This window comes from Fusarium proliferatum (genome assembly GCF_900067095.1).
Source record: "Fusarium proliferatum ET1 genome assembly, contig: FPRO_scaffold003, whole genome shotgun sequence".
In the NCBI taxonomy this organism is placed as follows: Eukaryota; Fungi; Ascomycota; class Sordariomycetes; order Hypocreales; family Nectriaceae; genus Fusarium; species Fusarium proliferatum.
In genome coordinates this window covers 3,848,901-3,863,852 of record NW_022194792.1, presented here as the reverse complement: position 1 = coordinate 3,863,852, position 14,952 = coordinate 3,848,901, and the positions used below count along the sequence as shown (strand labels likewise).

General features: G+C 50.2%; 4 protein-coding genes across 4 annotated transcripts; 3 read left to right on the top strand and 1 right to left on the bottom strand.

The window, feature by feature from the left end:
• Positions 1–245: 245 nt before the first annotated feature.
• FPRO_05758 (uncharacterized protein) lies at positions 246–5,607 on the top strand (the record flags this gene model as incomplete). The annotated part of the gene is made up of 2 exons (XM_031229403.1): positions 246–300; positions 395–5,607. The coding sequence occupies 2 exons, from the start codon at positions 246–248 to the stop codon at positions 5,605–5,607; spliced, it is 5,268 nt and encodes a 1,755-aa protein (XP_031079643.1).
• Positions 5,608–6,444: 837 nt separating this feature from the next.
• Positions 6,445–7,956, top strand: FPRO_05759 (uncharacterized protein; the record flags this gene model as incomplete). The annotated part of the gene is made up of 1 exon (XM_031229402.1): positions 6,445–7,956. One exon carries the CDS (start codon positions 6,445–6,447, stop codon positions 7,954–7,956), a length of 1,512 nt encoding a protein of 503 aa, XP_031079642.1.
• A 1,161-nt stretch (positions 7,957–9,117) lies between these two features.
• FPRO_05760 (uncharacterized protein) lies at positions 9,118–11,426 on the top strand (the record flags this gene model as incomplete). Its single annotated transcript, XM_031229401.1, has 2 exons — positions 9,118–11,238; positions 11,304–11,426. 2 exons carry the CDS (start codon positions 9,118–9,120, stop codon positions 11,424–11,426), a joined length of 2,244 nt encoding a protein of 747 aa, XP_031079641.1.
• Positions 11,427–12,393: 967 nt separating this feature from the next.
• FPRO_05761 (uncharacterized protein) lies at positions 12,394–14,745 on the bottom strand (the record flags this gene model as incomplete). The annotated part of the gene is made up of 2 exons (XM_031229400.1): positions 12,394–14,125; positions 14,174–14,745. The coding sequence occupies 2 exons, from the start codon at positions 14,743–14,745 to the stop codon at positions 12,394–12,396; spliced, it is 2,304 nt and encodes a 767-aa protein (XP_031079640.1).
• Positions 14,746–14,952: the final 207 nt, after the last annotated feature.

Sequence of the window (14,952 nt, the reverse complement as noted above, 5' to 3'; positions counted from 1 at the left end):
CTTTTTGGAACGCGCCATCCATCATCTCAGGTTCCAACCTCGCGCCCTGTCATTCCTTACTTGCTCCAATCTTCGCTGGCAGGTCTGGCACCCATTCTCGAATCCTCGTACAACCGTATTCCTTGCGACTTGCTATTCCGCCTGCATTTGTCGAGTCAGATACCTTTGTTGACAAGCCAGTGAGCGGCGCCTCACGACAGCTATAATAGCTGCTCATTTGCACCGTAGAGTTCCCTGAGCTCAGAATGGTTTCTATGCAACGATCTTTGTCTTCACCTGTCCGCATTCATTCTGCTCCTAGTACGTCTCCGACGTTGCCACTCAGCCATAGTCTGAACCACCCGACTGCTGGCTGTGCCTGACTCTGTCTACAACTTTTGCTAATTAACGGTAGCTGTGTCCGCTGTAGCGCAAGATTCGGGGTCGCCCCCGCCATCTGTCGATATTCATGTACAACCATCTCGATCTCGACGACGACGCTCTCCGAGCCCTAGCCCAACTCGCGAATCGAAGCAGACATCACAACGACAGACTGAAGACAGAGACCATCGGGGTCATGGTCAACAACACTCGCCACTCATGTCATCAAGAAAACCCATTGTGGCACAGCCGAATATGCCAGGCCAGCCTTCACCAAGAAATAGCCCCCGGGTCTCGTCTTTAAAGCCGACCGACAACGACAGTGAGGGGCATTCTCCATTTAAGCCATTATTACAAGATGTTTCGCAATACACAAATCCACATCTTTCCCCCGAATCCGAAAGTACAACACTTGAAGAGCTGGCTCACCTAGTACGACTGTCCAAATACCAGGAGCGCAAGCGTGCAAACACCCGCCTGCGTCTCCAGAGGAATTTGGTTTCTACCGCTCTCAGCGCCCGTTTGACCCGTTGCGGAGAAATAGCTCATCGTAATTTGGTCGACAGTTTCCGTCGTGATGACAAGGAGAACTTTGCCGCCCTCCACAGCGCCATCCATGATGTACGCAACAGCTGCGATGAACTACGTCGTTATGCTCTTCTCGATCCCGAGATGGAAGGTCTCGCCTCAGCCGGTCTCGCATCTTCTGAAAGTTTGGATACTCCTACTAACTCGGCAGCTCTTGGTCCTCTCCAGTCCATTACGCCATTTTTGAACGACATTTCTGCCTCTGCTCGCGATACGTTTTTGGATTTTCTCACACAGCTCCGTACAAATCCGGATTATTTGGCTACTCGTATATGTTCCCTGTCAAGTTCCGAGTTGAACTCATTCTTGTCTTATCATAAAGGTTTGGAGCCCGTGGAATCTGTCCTTCCGTTCCATGGCCGTTCCGGAGGTAGAGCTCACGCAAGCGCGTCCGGACGAAACAGCACTGCTGTGGATATAGAACGATTGCTGTCTTTCCAACGACACGACCCTTTGTCCATCCTCATTCACACCTGTTTTGCCAACTCTGCCGGACCTGACAGCTCTGAGGATCAACGACGTACAGATATCTGGGCTACTGCTTTGGCTCGTCTGATCTCTGAGCCCAAATCCACTGGCGAGCATTTCTTGATTTCAGTTCTCAATATTTGGACGGCAATGCGTGACTGGTCTGGCAAATCCAATATGGAATGGTATCTAATGAAGATCCTCGAGGATGGAGCCTTCTTGCTCGACCGAGCAGAAGACCAGCATGGGACACGATTCAACTTGTCCGACTGGAACCATTCGGATGAAGTTGCGGCCAAGGAGTTCTACGAGCGTGCAGTAAACCAACTATTTGAGCTTGTCGACGATGAAGATGCTACTGGAATCCCTGAAGGACTTTTGGAACTTGGAAATGCCATTTTGAGAAAGCTCGAAAACAAGTATGTCGAAAACACCTCCCGTTGGTTAGTTTGGAGATGCCTCTTCTTCGTATTCCTTTTGGGCGTCATCATCCATCCGGAATCGTATGGAATGCTGGCCGAATACCACATCACGCCTTATGCACGAGAGAAGATCCTTAAAAAGGTAGCCATGAAGGCTCATGAGTATGTTTCCAGCATGTGGAGTGGTAAGCCTTCAGCAACATGTGTTCCTGTGGACATCCCACCCAAAATCAAGGGCCATGTGGAAAGTATTCTCGCTCGTTTCCAAGGATCACGATCCAAGGTTCCGGCTGCCAAACTCCTCCCAGCAAGGTCCATCACGTCCTTGCGAGAAACCAAGGAGGTCCATCCTTACCTGGTAATTAGCCCTGCTGATATCGCGACGTTGGTGAATGCCATATTCCCCGAAAAAAGACCCCACTCGGCTTCAGGAAGCTTTAGATCAGGACCGGCCTCCATTTCTGGCATGTCTGCTATCTCGCAACCCATCTCCATGTCAAACCCAAGGAACAACTTTGAGACTGCCTCTATCATCAGCACCAGCGCTTCTTCGGTATTTAGTGACACTACCACAAGAGACGGGTATCTGGATGAACAGACATCAGTGACACCTCAACGATACTCTCCACCAGCGATGGACTCGGAGCTCCAGAGACGCCTGAATAAGTATGAGGATGATGGCTATCGCCTGCGCCTGGCACTCCACGAGATGACGCAGAATCTTGGTTCTGACATTGTTCGTGGATCATGCCACCCTTGCGCTGAGCGATGGCTTGTGCTCTTCATCTCCGCTGATGGAAAGAGCCTTTCTACAAACATGACATTCGACCCTGATGATGAACTGGATGACGATGAAAACTCATCTAGCACTGACACGGATGAGGAAGATGCTCCAGATGGACCCGAACTCGGCAAGGACTACCATCAACTCCGAGACTCCATCCTCAAGCTCGTCGAGGACTATGAGATCCCTCGAAGCCTTGAGCCTGAAAACAGGACACAATTGAGTAACCGTGCTTCTGGTCTGAAGCGATACAAGTCAAAGACTAGAATTATCACCACAGAGCGGTCAATGGCCAGTCGCAACCCATTCAGGAAACAGCTTGGCAAAGAGACCAACGATAAGCGAGAGGCCTCTATCCCTGAGGTTGAGACTAAGGACGACAAGCCAGAAGCCGTTCTCATTACAATGCTCAAGGCGGCCTCGTCACAATCCAAGGCTCTTGCTGACTTTGTCTCGTCTCACCAGTATTGGAAGACACTCAACCAGCTCAATGCTCTCGCATCGCCTTCGCTTCGAGAGAATGGTTTTGCAGTCCTCATTAACATCTTCTCTCGTGGCCCCAGAGACTCTATCCGTCGATCTGCTTCTGCCATTGAAGAGTATGACGCCTGGCTTGTCTGGCTCAAGCAGAGTCAAGAACGCCACGAGGGTATCATCGACCGCATGATGAAACGGGTACGAGCTGTGCGTGACAAGATGTGGTACGTGACAGATGTGCGCAACTCAAAAGAGTACGCTCACAGTCGCGATATCTGTCAAGCGCTCAAGACAATGGGCATGCCCCGCCGCTGGAACTCCTTCCAACGATCTCGTGCCCACATGGCCAGAGGTCCAAGTGCATCCTACCTTTATCGCACCGAGTCTCAGATCATGGATCTTCTTGCTGCGTCAGAAGAACAAGGGGGACCAAACAAGCTGAGTGATGATCCTGCCGAGGCCACTGCAGCTTGGCTTCAGAATCGTGGCATTGAGAACTTCTGTAGAGGTGAAGAACGAATTCACCGCTTCTGCTACGAGGTTGACAAGTGCATATCGAGACTCGTTGGTGAGACCATTCGAGAGGCGCCTGTTTTGTGGTCAAGCGAGTTGTACAAGCGCGACAAGCTTGGATATGACCGTGCAAGGGCCAGAGAAAAGGAACTTTCCTGGAATGGAGATGACTCTGGAAGCATCATCAGTGAACAAGATCGCAAGTTCAGCCCGACATCCAGCAGGCCCAACTCCCTTGCGCGAGACCTCAGGTCGCTGTCAATCCACAGCCCCAGCCAGCAGTCACTTGACTCAGTGCGGCAGAGCATGCCTCGAGCAAGCTCAGCGCTTTCGGATATCCTCGATGGGCAAGAGTACTTTGACCGTGTTTCGCCTGCGCACACAAATGATTCGGCAAGCACCTTCTGGTCACCGTTCCAGCCGATCATGTCTCCCAGTTCAGGAGCTTCTCGGGGTTACTCGCCCACTACAAGTTTGACCAACCTCTCAACCACATTCTCTCATCCAGCTCATCACGGTACTGCTCCATCGACTTCAAGCTTCTCGACAGGACGCCCTGGCACGTCGGCGTCATCTCAAGAGACGGTCTTCCAGCAGCAGAAAGTGGATGATGAGAAGACACGCTTCCTTAACGAACTGAGACAGTCCCTCACCAGCCTTTTGCTTTCTGACCTCGGCAACCAAGTTTTCTCACGAGGATCTGAGACTGATGGCTGGTTCGACCAGTTGGGACAGCAGTGCATTGATCGTAAAGATGCTTTGGATCGTCGAGCTCGACGTCGATCCGAAATTAAGGAGAAGCGAAGCTCGGGACGACCACGAGTTATTGAGAAGAAGAAGAGCTTTGGAAATCTACGAGGCGCTGGCGATGACCGGGCGTCAGAAACCTCGGAATCTCTCCCTCTGGGCTCTACTGAGGAATCAAGCACCAGTAACTCCACACCACGCCTGTCGGTGGCGAAGGAAGACAAAGACAAGACAGAGTTCCCTTTCAAAAAGGCATACCAGCGATTGCTGAACATGTTTTGCGTACACCCCAACCCCTACGCGAAGCTCAATGCTCTGCATGAACTTGAGAACCTTATTGTAGCTGCGCTGCAATCAAGTGGGCAGAAGAGGCCACGATGGAATCGATCCGATGCTGGATCAAGCGTGGTGACGGAGCACAACACCAATGCCCGTCCTACACCACTGGAAGGGACAATCGACAATGTCAGAGAACGTCGATCACAAGCACAACAATCCCAACTTCAGACGCCCTTCTTTGGTCCTCGACAGGCCAATTCTGAGACGAGGTCAATAATGTCGGGAGGAAACGTCAATACCGACATCATCACCAAAGAACTGCAAGCTCTGTTCCGAGAAGCATCAATTCGACCAAAGACACTGTTCCGTGACTTGCAGTTCATCGCATCTTTCGTCCCACCCTCGGTGCTGGACAAACAGGAACGCGGCAAAGCATTCTGGAACACTGCACTAGCTGCTCTCAAGCTCAAGTCAGAAGTCTGTCGAACAATGGTTGAGATGGCAGATGAAGTGGTTGCAGCACACACACATGTGCGCAAGCCAAACGACAACACAATACCAGACGTGCCACAGTCTACAACAGGCACACCACCACCGCCATCCACAACATACAAATTGGATGACGCGGGTAAGATGTGGACAATCACGGCCAAGGAAGGATTCCCAACAGCACAGCGCGAGCTTGCGTTGTTCTACCTTTCGAACCCGGAATACGTTGAGCGGACAACGCTCCCTCTTTCAAAGCCTCGCGAGGTGTTTAAGCAGACGGTCATGGACAAATATGGACGTCTCGGCAATGGAGGAGGCCGCACCGGGTTTTCAAGCGGAGGCGAAGGCAAGGAGAGCGATGTGAGAAGTGACCCAGGACTGATGTGTGTCGCGGTTCACTGGATGGAAGCGGCTGAGCATGGAGGCGACGAGCTGGCGACGAGCTTCCTGCGACAGAATGAGTTTATGGGTGGTCGCTGAGTTGCTTGCTGGTGCTGAATATTATACCCCCCGTGTTTTTATGTTTGGCGCTTGGGCGTCTATAAGATTTATATGGATGCTTTATAGAGGGCGAGATGATGTTTTCTATTTTTATTTTTATTTTAATGCATTTTAAGGATTAGATGTTTTTGGAGAAATGCATTGACGCAGGGTTTTTTGTTATGTTACATGAGATACCATATGAGCATGTATGGTGTTGATACTGGTAGAAAGCCAGTTCTTTTATATGAAATGTTATTATTTATTGGATTGCTTCCCTTGATTCTCATTAAGTCGTGGATTGGTGTTGGGGTGAAGTGTCAGACTAAAATACCCTGAAGCTGATGGCATTGGATGGATTAAGGGATGTGAGAAAGGGGCAAGGGCCATGATTCGGTGGATCAATTGACCTGTAGCGTCTCAAGGTCCCCTCATCCGAACCTTAACGTCATTTTGATCAATTGCTCTCACCTCAATCATCTCGTCCTCAATTACACACAGAAAGAGCTGTGACTTGATTGCATGAGTTGCGCACTGGACGCTGAGTCACGTAAGTACAGCGAACAATACATACGTGCCACTGGCATTTGCTGATGCTTTTCTACCTTAGACGTGTATTAGTGGAGCGACTGCCTGTTCGTTGCCTGTTCTGATCTACCACTGTGACCAACTACCTTACTACTACTTTCTCACCCACGCGATACATCTACTCTTGTTCTTCCACTTGGCCAACTCTCTCTTCCCCTCTTCCTCTTCTAAACTTCACAAGACTTTGTGAAACTTTATCAGTCTCTATAAATTTATAAACTTTTATAGAACTTTGCAAAGTCTGGCAACATGACAGCCGACTTAGACACCGCCATGGTCGATATCAGCCCCCCCTTAATGGCCGCAACAGCAACTTCTCCCTTCCAAAGGATTCCTCTCGAGGTTCTTCTACGAATAACTTACTTCCTTACCACTCCCGAGCTTGGAAACGTCCGTTTGACATGCCGCTCAATCGAGCAGGCTTTGTACACTACATTTACCAATGAGTTCTTCATCCGCAAGCAGTTTATGATCTCAGAAACAAGTCTGCAGGCCTTGATTGACATCTCAAAGAGTCGGCTCAGCCACCATCTTCGCAAAGTGCATTTCGGGCTTGATAGGTTTGCACACGCCCTGCAAGTTCACGGTCACAATGCCAGGACAGCGAGGCAGATGGAGTTGTACAATGGTCAGTTTTCTCTGCTGAGTACGGGGTATCACAGGGATATGCTTGTGGAGGCCTTCAAGAACCTGGAGAATCTTGAAGACCTGGTCATTCGCGACTTCAACTCGGTCCGCCGCACTCGCGATGGCCCAGGTAAACAGTGGACAAGCTACGGATCGACCACAGCTTTGAGGGAGACCGGGTCTCGTCCTGGCCAGAACAGCGGTATGGCCTGGGGACCTGATACGTCAACGGCTTATGGAAGCACGATCTTCACATCCGTACTTTTCGCCCTCGGCCAGGCTGGTGCGAAGCCGAAGGGCATTGAGCACATGTCACATTCTAGGAATCATCTGCGAGATTGTGCCTTCAATATCCCCTCGTATATGGAGGCCTCGGTCACCCCTGTTCTGGAGAATCTTGAGAAGCTACACATCGACATCGATTTACTCGGCGGTAGCGACTTTTCTAGCGACGACGCCGCTGGCCATTCATCGACTGCGGATATGATGCTTCGCCGGTTTCTTCTCAAGTTGAAGAACATCAAGCATCTGCGCATCAATGAGACACATAGTAGTGTTACTGGTCCTGGTATGCTTCTTGGGTGGCTAGGTCGAGAAAACACCCCCTTGTCACCCCCTCCAGCAAACCCTTCTGCACCTGGATCACCTCTTGCGCCCCTTGAGCCTTCGCCAGAATACCATCAGTTGGAAGAGCTCAATTTTGGAATGATGAATGTGGAATCTCAGCACCTCCTTGCCGTTGCCCGAAAGTTTGCGCCTACGCTCAAGAGACTAGAACTACACAAGGTCACCCTCCGACGACGCCTGCCGGATGGCCACTCAGGGACTCCGCCAAAGACAAGCTTCTGGAATAAGTTTCTAGAGAAGCTGAAAGACATCCCCAACCTCGACTTGCGTCACATCAAGATCAGTTTTCCTCAACAGCAGTGGGCTACACGCCCGACCCGCTCCTTTGTCACCTTTGAAGGCCAGAGAGAGAGCGTGAAGCAATACACCGGGACGGATTGGAAGTACTTCGTTGGGCACGAGATGATGCCCAAGATCAACGTGCAATGGCCGAGTGAAGATAGCAGTGCGGACGAGGGTGATGATGACGATGACGGTATTTGGGACCTATATGCGCTTGATCTTTAAGCGCGGGGTTTTGCTGACGATGTATGACAGATGATTCCGACGAAGACGACGACGACGACGGGGAATAGTTAACAGGTATCAGGCGGATTACATGTTTATAGGACCTAATCTAAGGTCTACTAAGTCTACACTAAATTATCCTAAACTACCTGTCCTACATTATCCTAAATTAACCTAAACATCTTCTCATCGTTTAGGATGATGTCCTGGTCCTGAATTTTCTTGCCTCCATTCAGTGGCCTACCCATAATCAACTCATTGCATGCTACGGCTCTTTCCGTATCTTTGATGACTTCCATCCCAGCCATCGGATGCTCTCCCCTGAAGTTCCAGGCATGATCCATTTATTCCAGGCAGCCATTCCCACTTTGATGAGTTTAATTGATGTCACATGATGTCGTGGCGGGGTCGCGCCTAGAATTCTGGTCTTTTGGCGCGTTGGTGCCTGGAGCGCGTCTCCTCGGCTATTTGAGGATGACAGAATGAGCGAGCAGGTCGGGCTCGGTGGTCATTGAGCTTTCAAGACTTGTCGCTTTGCCTCCGTAGGTCAAAAAGTGTATTTTAGCGATACATGAGTGTGATAATAGGTCATTTTCATGTATTTTCTTTTAATTCGGCTTCAAACGCAATAACAATAGTCTCTTTTATTCTTTCAATCGCTAAAGCTTAGTAGCTGGGTCTTTTTGTCACCCTGCCCCAGCTGTCAAAGGGATCGCTCCAAGTGGGGGGTTTCAGCCTAGATGCCCGTGCTGCCTTCCCATTCAGCTGGACGTCACCTCATATGAGCTTGAGCTTACGGGAACCTTTAAAATGGGAAGGCGCCGACCTCATCTCTAGAACTTTCAATTTCTCCTCAACTCAACTCAACTCACCTCACTCTCCCCTCTCACCCTCATCTTCTTCTACTTGTTTCCGTCTCGTAATTTGCACCTCGCACCATTGGACAAGGATCGCTCGCCCTGAGATTCGGCGATTGCTGCATTCGGTTCAGCTCAAAGTTGTTGGGTATGACGCCCCTGAACCAAGCTCTTTTCTCCACGCGACGGATGATTAGGGCTATTACGAGCTTTGCTAACTTTGTCTTAAGTTGAGACAATTCCTCTCTGAACTCTAACACTTTCCCCCAACTCTTACACCACTTTCAATCACACATCCGCCAAAATGCCTCCTAGAAGAAGAGCTGCCGCGAACCCGCCAGCTAATCCACCTCTGGACGGCTGCGCGATCGCAGTCAGCGGCAAATTTGACGACATTGGCCACAGTCATTCCTCTCTCGAGGCTCTCATTCGCAAGCATGGTGGATCATTCACCAGAAGCGTCACCAAGGCTACCACTCATGTTGTTTCTACTCAAGATGACTTTAACTCCCAAAGCAACAAAGTCACAGCGGCCAAAGACAAGGGCCTTCCTGTCGTGAACCCTTTGTGGCTCACTGATATCGAAACCAAGGGTGACAAGCTGAGTGCTGACGACTATACCTGGGACTCTGCTTCCAAGACCAATGGCGTCGCTAAAGCTGCCACCAATGGCAAATCAAAGAAGCGATCTCCTCCTGCCGCTGATGATGAGGATGAAGAGGAGGAAAGCCAACCCAAGTCCAAGCGCGCAAGGAGCACCAGCGTTGCGCCAAAAGCCAAGGCTAAACCCACGGCGGTCAAGAGGAGCACTAAAGATAAGGCCCCAGTTGAGGACGAGTCTGAGGAGGAGGAAGAGGCCCCCAACACCAAGGCCAAGCCTAAGGCTGCTGCAAAGAAGGGTGCTAAGGGCAAAGCTGCTGTCAAGGATGAGCCCGAGGAGAACTTGGAGGATGAAAAGCTCGTTGCCGAGGGCCAATTCATCAAGAAGAAGGATGTCGCAATTCCTCTCGATGAGCACTGCACTCTCCCCACCTACCAAGTTTATGTTGATCCTGACTCTGGTCTCATTTATGACGCTTCACTGAACCAGACCAATTCCTCAGCAAACAATAACAAGTTCTACCGCATTCAGGTGTTGAAGAATCCCAAGTCCACTGACTTCAAGACTTGGACTCGATGGGGTCGTGTTGGAGAGATGGGTCAGAAGGCCATCCTTGGAAACGGAACCGTTGATGACGCTATTAAGCAGTTCCAGAAGAAGTTCAAGGACAAGTCAGGCCTCGCTTGGGACAACCGTACCGACAACCCCAAGCCTGGCAAGTATGCGTTCGTGGAGCGTAGTTACAATCCTGATTCTGATGATGACGAGGACGAGGACGACAAGAAGGCTGTCAAGAAGGAGGCGGATGATGAGGAAGACAACGCATCTCCTCCTGAGTGTACACTCGAGAAGCCTGTCAAGGAACTGATGGAGCTCATTTTCAACCAGCAGTACTTCCAACAAGCCATGACATCTCTTAACTACGACGCTAATAAGCTGCCACTGGGCAAGCTGAGTAAGACAACTATTACTCGCGGTTTCCAGCAGCTCAAGGACCTCGCTGCCTTGATTGACGACCCAACCCTTGCCGCATCAAAATGGAACATGTCCATGGCTGCTGCTACTGAGCACCTTTCCAACACCTACTATTCACTCATTCCCCATGCCTTTGGTCGAAACCGTCCACCTATCATCCGTGATAACACCCTACTCAAGCGAGAAATAGAACTTCTCGAGAGTTTGTCTGACATGAAGGACGCAGCGGAGATCATGAAGATTGACCGCAAGACGAGGGATACTATCCACCCTCTCGATCGCCAGTTCCAGGGTCTCGGCCTTGAGGAGATGACTCCTCTTGACCACAAGAGCAGCGAGTTCAGCCATCTCAAGAACTACCTCAACGAGTCTCGCGGTTCTACGCATAACATGAGCTACACAGTCAAAGATATCTTCCGCATCGAGCGACAAGGCGAGTTCAAGCGTTTCGATGACTCCGAGTACTCCAAGATTTCTTCCGATCGTCGTCTTCTCTGGCACGGCTCACGAGCGACAAACTATGGTGGTATCCTTAGTCAGGGTCTCCGGATTGCCCCTCCCGAGGCTCCTGTGTCAGGTTACATGTTCGGAAAGGGTATTTATCTCGCCGATATGTCCTCCAAGTCGGCCGGATACTGTTGCTCTTATAACACTGGTGGCGAGGCTTTGCTTCTGCTTTGTGAAGCTGAGCTGGGTGATCCTATTCAGAAGCTCGTTGATTCTAGCTATAATGCTGGCACTGACGCAAAGAAGAAAGGCATGCACAGTACCTGGGGCCAAGGTAGAACCGGCCCCAGCAAGTGGATCGATGCCGGTGTTGTCCATGAAAGCCTCAAGGGCATCAAGATGGTAAGTTTTCAGTTCCTCCAAGTAGTTGTTTGTCCTTGTGTGTGCAAATTCTAACATTATTTTAGCCCGATCCCAATGTCAAGCCTGGTGATACCAACGTTTCCGGTGCCGGCCTGTACTACAATGAGTACATCTGTTATGATGTTGCCCAAGTCAAGCTGCGTTACCTTCTCCGAGTCAAGATCTAGGACCATGACTTGAACTGGTAATGACAATGCTTGCCCATGAAATAATCAGCGACCATCCATATTCATAAATGTGGGATTACTGTTTATTTGGGACATCATGTTTCTTTGTTTCACGGTTATTTATGATTCTCGGTGTTGGCGCACCAGCGGGATGTTTTGACATGCGGGAACACAAAAGTGGTTGCTGGAGTCAGGGTCACCACTGGCAGTAGACCAAAGGATCGCAACGGCGTTATACGGACAAATATTGTTTGACTCTGATGTTTTCATTCGTTTCTCATGTGTCTCTCAGACGACTGTATGTACATGAAGGTAATACACTATCTAGAACATCTGCGCATTATCGTGAAGGGTATCATATCCCTAAATATCCGTGCTTTTTATTTTTCAATATTCCAACTCTTGCTTGATTCTAGATGCGGGTCATCGTGATTTGGTTGTGCATAGTACTAGATGTTCTTGGCTTGTTGTCATCCTCATTTTTTGAAAGGCCAAGATCCGATGCTGACCGTGACCTTCAATGCATATAAGTCATATAGGTAGTAAAGCTGAGCTCCAACACTTTGTACAATTGAGCTTTTATCAAGTGGTTCTGGGTATATGCCCAGAAACATGCCCGAGGACTCTCATGACTCAAAGTTCGTGGTTTTTGGTGAGTGATAGGGGGTGGATCGGCTGATATTGATTTTCTAGCTGGTGGTGGATGTTTTTGTTTCGTCTGCAGGGTGTAAGGCGGCGGCTTCTAAGCTCGAGAATTCGGATTCGTCTGCATACCTCGGTTCCATCGCCTCAGTGCAAGTACTCCTGCCTTCGGAGGGTTTGATCGGATCATCGGGTAAAGAATCGGGGCTTCGGGGTGTCATTGACCCACAGCGAGATCCGACACTAAATCTGGTGTAGATGGCTCTGAAGAACTATTGAAACTCCTCGAGCGGGATTCAAGTCTTCTAGCCTGATCCAATACTTTTCAGGCTCCAACTCCTCCATTGAGAGCATCCATGCTCAACCAGTCGTTGTTTGGCATCCAAAGATTCTGATCAAGTCCCATCCCGTACTCCAGTCCACTATCCGTGCCTAACCCATCGGTACCTCCGTCGTAGGCGTTGTTGATCTCTGAAATTCCAAAGTCTTGACGTGGTACTATTTCGGGAACGCTCACGGTTGGTTTCGAAGGGGCTTGGGCTTCGGTGCTCGGGTGTGGCAAGTCCGGGGAGACTTGACTTTCGGGGACCCACGGATCGGCGACGAGTGAAGGAGGGAATGTTGAATCGGTCATGGCGGATATCGAAACAGAGTTCATCGAGCTGAACTGGTTGGGGTCGCTCATGTTATGATCATTCGCGAAGCCATGTCGTAAGGGTTGTTGCGAAAAGCCATTATCAAGAGGGAGTCGACCGTGCTGATCTGGTGTTGCGGAAGGTCCGCGGATGGCGATTCCATGAGTTATTAGCCTCTCCAGATCTGCTTGAATGCCTTCTGCCGTCTTTCCCGCGCAGCAGGACTTGATAGTTGACAGGCAAATCTTTGCCCGTTCCATGACGGCTTCCAAGTTGAGGTCATATTTCAAAGCATTAGTATGATACGCGTATGTTAACACGCGGGCGCATTGATATGCGCAGATAGCCATATCCAAATCGGTTACAGGTTTCGAGTTGAGTTTGTGCATAGATGAGAAGATATTGGCCATTGACATGGCATGTTCGACACATTGTCGTTGGCAATGGTCGACAAAAGCATCGTCGAGAGATGCAAGAATCACACGAGGAAGGGCTTCCCGCAGACCACCCAGGGCAAGACGGTAAAGGTCGATCTGACATTGATGCCACCAAACGTGAATCATGATGAATGTACATATTCGAGGAGAGTAGGCTCGGAGTCGCAGTGAGCTCTCTGAAAATTGAAAAGATGCTGGTAAATGGGTTGCGAAATCACTGAGGTCTTTCTGCAGTCCCCAGATACCGGCTTGAAGTTCATCGGGCTTGGTGTTTCGAGATAACATAACGCGTCGAGAAAATTCCATGATTCGTCTTCGCATGTGCTGTATGCGAATGTGGAGAGCTAGACTTCCGGGATCTTCGGCCTGGGGATTTCGAGGTTTGTCGGGATCATGAATGAGTCTCTCGGTCGGTTGTGGAAGATCAAATTCAAAGTTGCGCTCATTGCATGGCAATCCTACATGAATCTTATCAGCACTCCAGAGAGAGTAGTCACGATAGCCGCCCGAGACACCCGAATCAATACAGTAGAGTGCCCACATGAGTCGACGGCGAGACTCTTGGGCGAGGAAACAAAGATTTGGAGATTCGTGATTCAGACGCAAGGCTGCGGCGTATCGGGAAGCGATACTGAGCAGCATAAAGGCGCTTGGAGATTTCTTGGACAGGATACGATGCTTGATAATCAGGACAAGCGCCTGTACTTTGATGGTTGAAGGCCGAGTGTAATCGGCAAAAATGAGAGCCTCAGCATCGTCGATACATCTTTCACCATATTCCTTCATGCCCGGTCCCATATCTGTGAGGTACGAAGTAATGCCAATCAGGGCCAGCAGAAGTGCCTTTTCAACTTTGCCTGTGTTGTATCGTCCTTCAAGGGAGGCTCGATGGAGAAAAGAGAACATGGGAATATGATGGACATGGTTGAAGAACTTGTTAAAAGTCCGGCCTATTAAAGCATCGAAAGATTCATCTGGAAAGGGGCTACAGCTGTTGTTAGCCAGTGGAAGTTTAACTACAACATTGACTTACACTTCAGGTGCGAACCCTTGAGGCGTAGCGGTACTAGCCGGGTCGGTCAACCCAGGGTCGCTATCATTGTGACCATCTTCTCGATCACCTTCTTGGCTTTGCGGGCTTCGGCCTTCGCCTCTCATTGTAATGCGCGCCCTTTTGCTTGGTCGGTAAACGCACTCAATGCCTTGGGAGCGACAGCGATCGCATGACGGCATGTGTCCGGAACATCGGGCTTTTCGACTATGACAGCTGATGCAAGCTTGTCGAACTCGGCGGCGCGGCAGAGCGCCAGACAAGGCACCGGCGTCGCCGTCATCGTAGGAGCAGGGAAAGCCAAGTCGCTCGCAGTTGGAGCAAATGTCGCGCGCACCATTGCATCGTACTTTTCGAGCGCGGCAGGTGACGCAGGTCAGTGACGATTTTTTAGGTTTGCGGTCGGGAGAATTGGCGTGAGAGGTGGGCTGAGATGGGTTCACGGATTGCTGAGGAATGCCCGAGGCAGAGGAAGTGTTTGGGACGGGGAGAGGAGAGTCGAGGGAGGAAATGAGGTTATTCGGGTGGTCGCCAGCGGCGGAGGCGAGATCCATGGCGGCGAGGTGGGAGGTTTTGGGCGCATGGAGGGACTCAAAGACTGGGGATCATGAATATGAGCTTTAGCAGCGAGTTCCGAGATTCGAGAGCAATCCACCGAGACCAACGTCAAGTCCGACGAGGGTCTTGAGGTGGGGAAATCGACTCTGACTGTAGCTTGCTTGTTTGTTTTTATTCAGGTAGAAGAAATTGAGTGACGATGG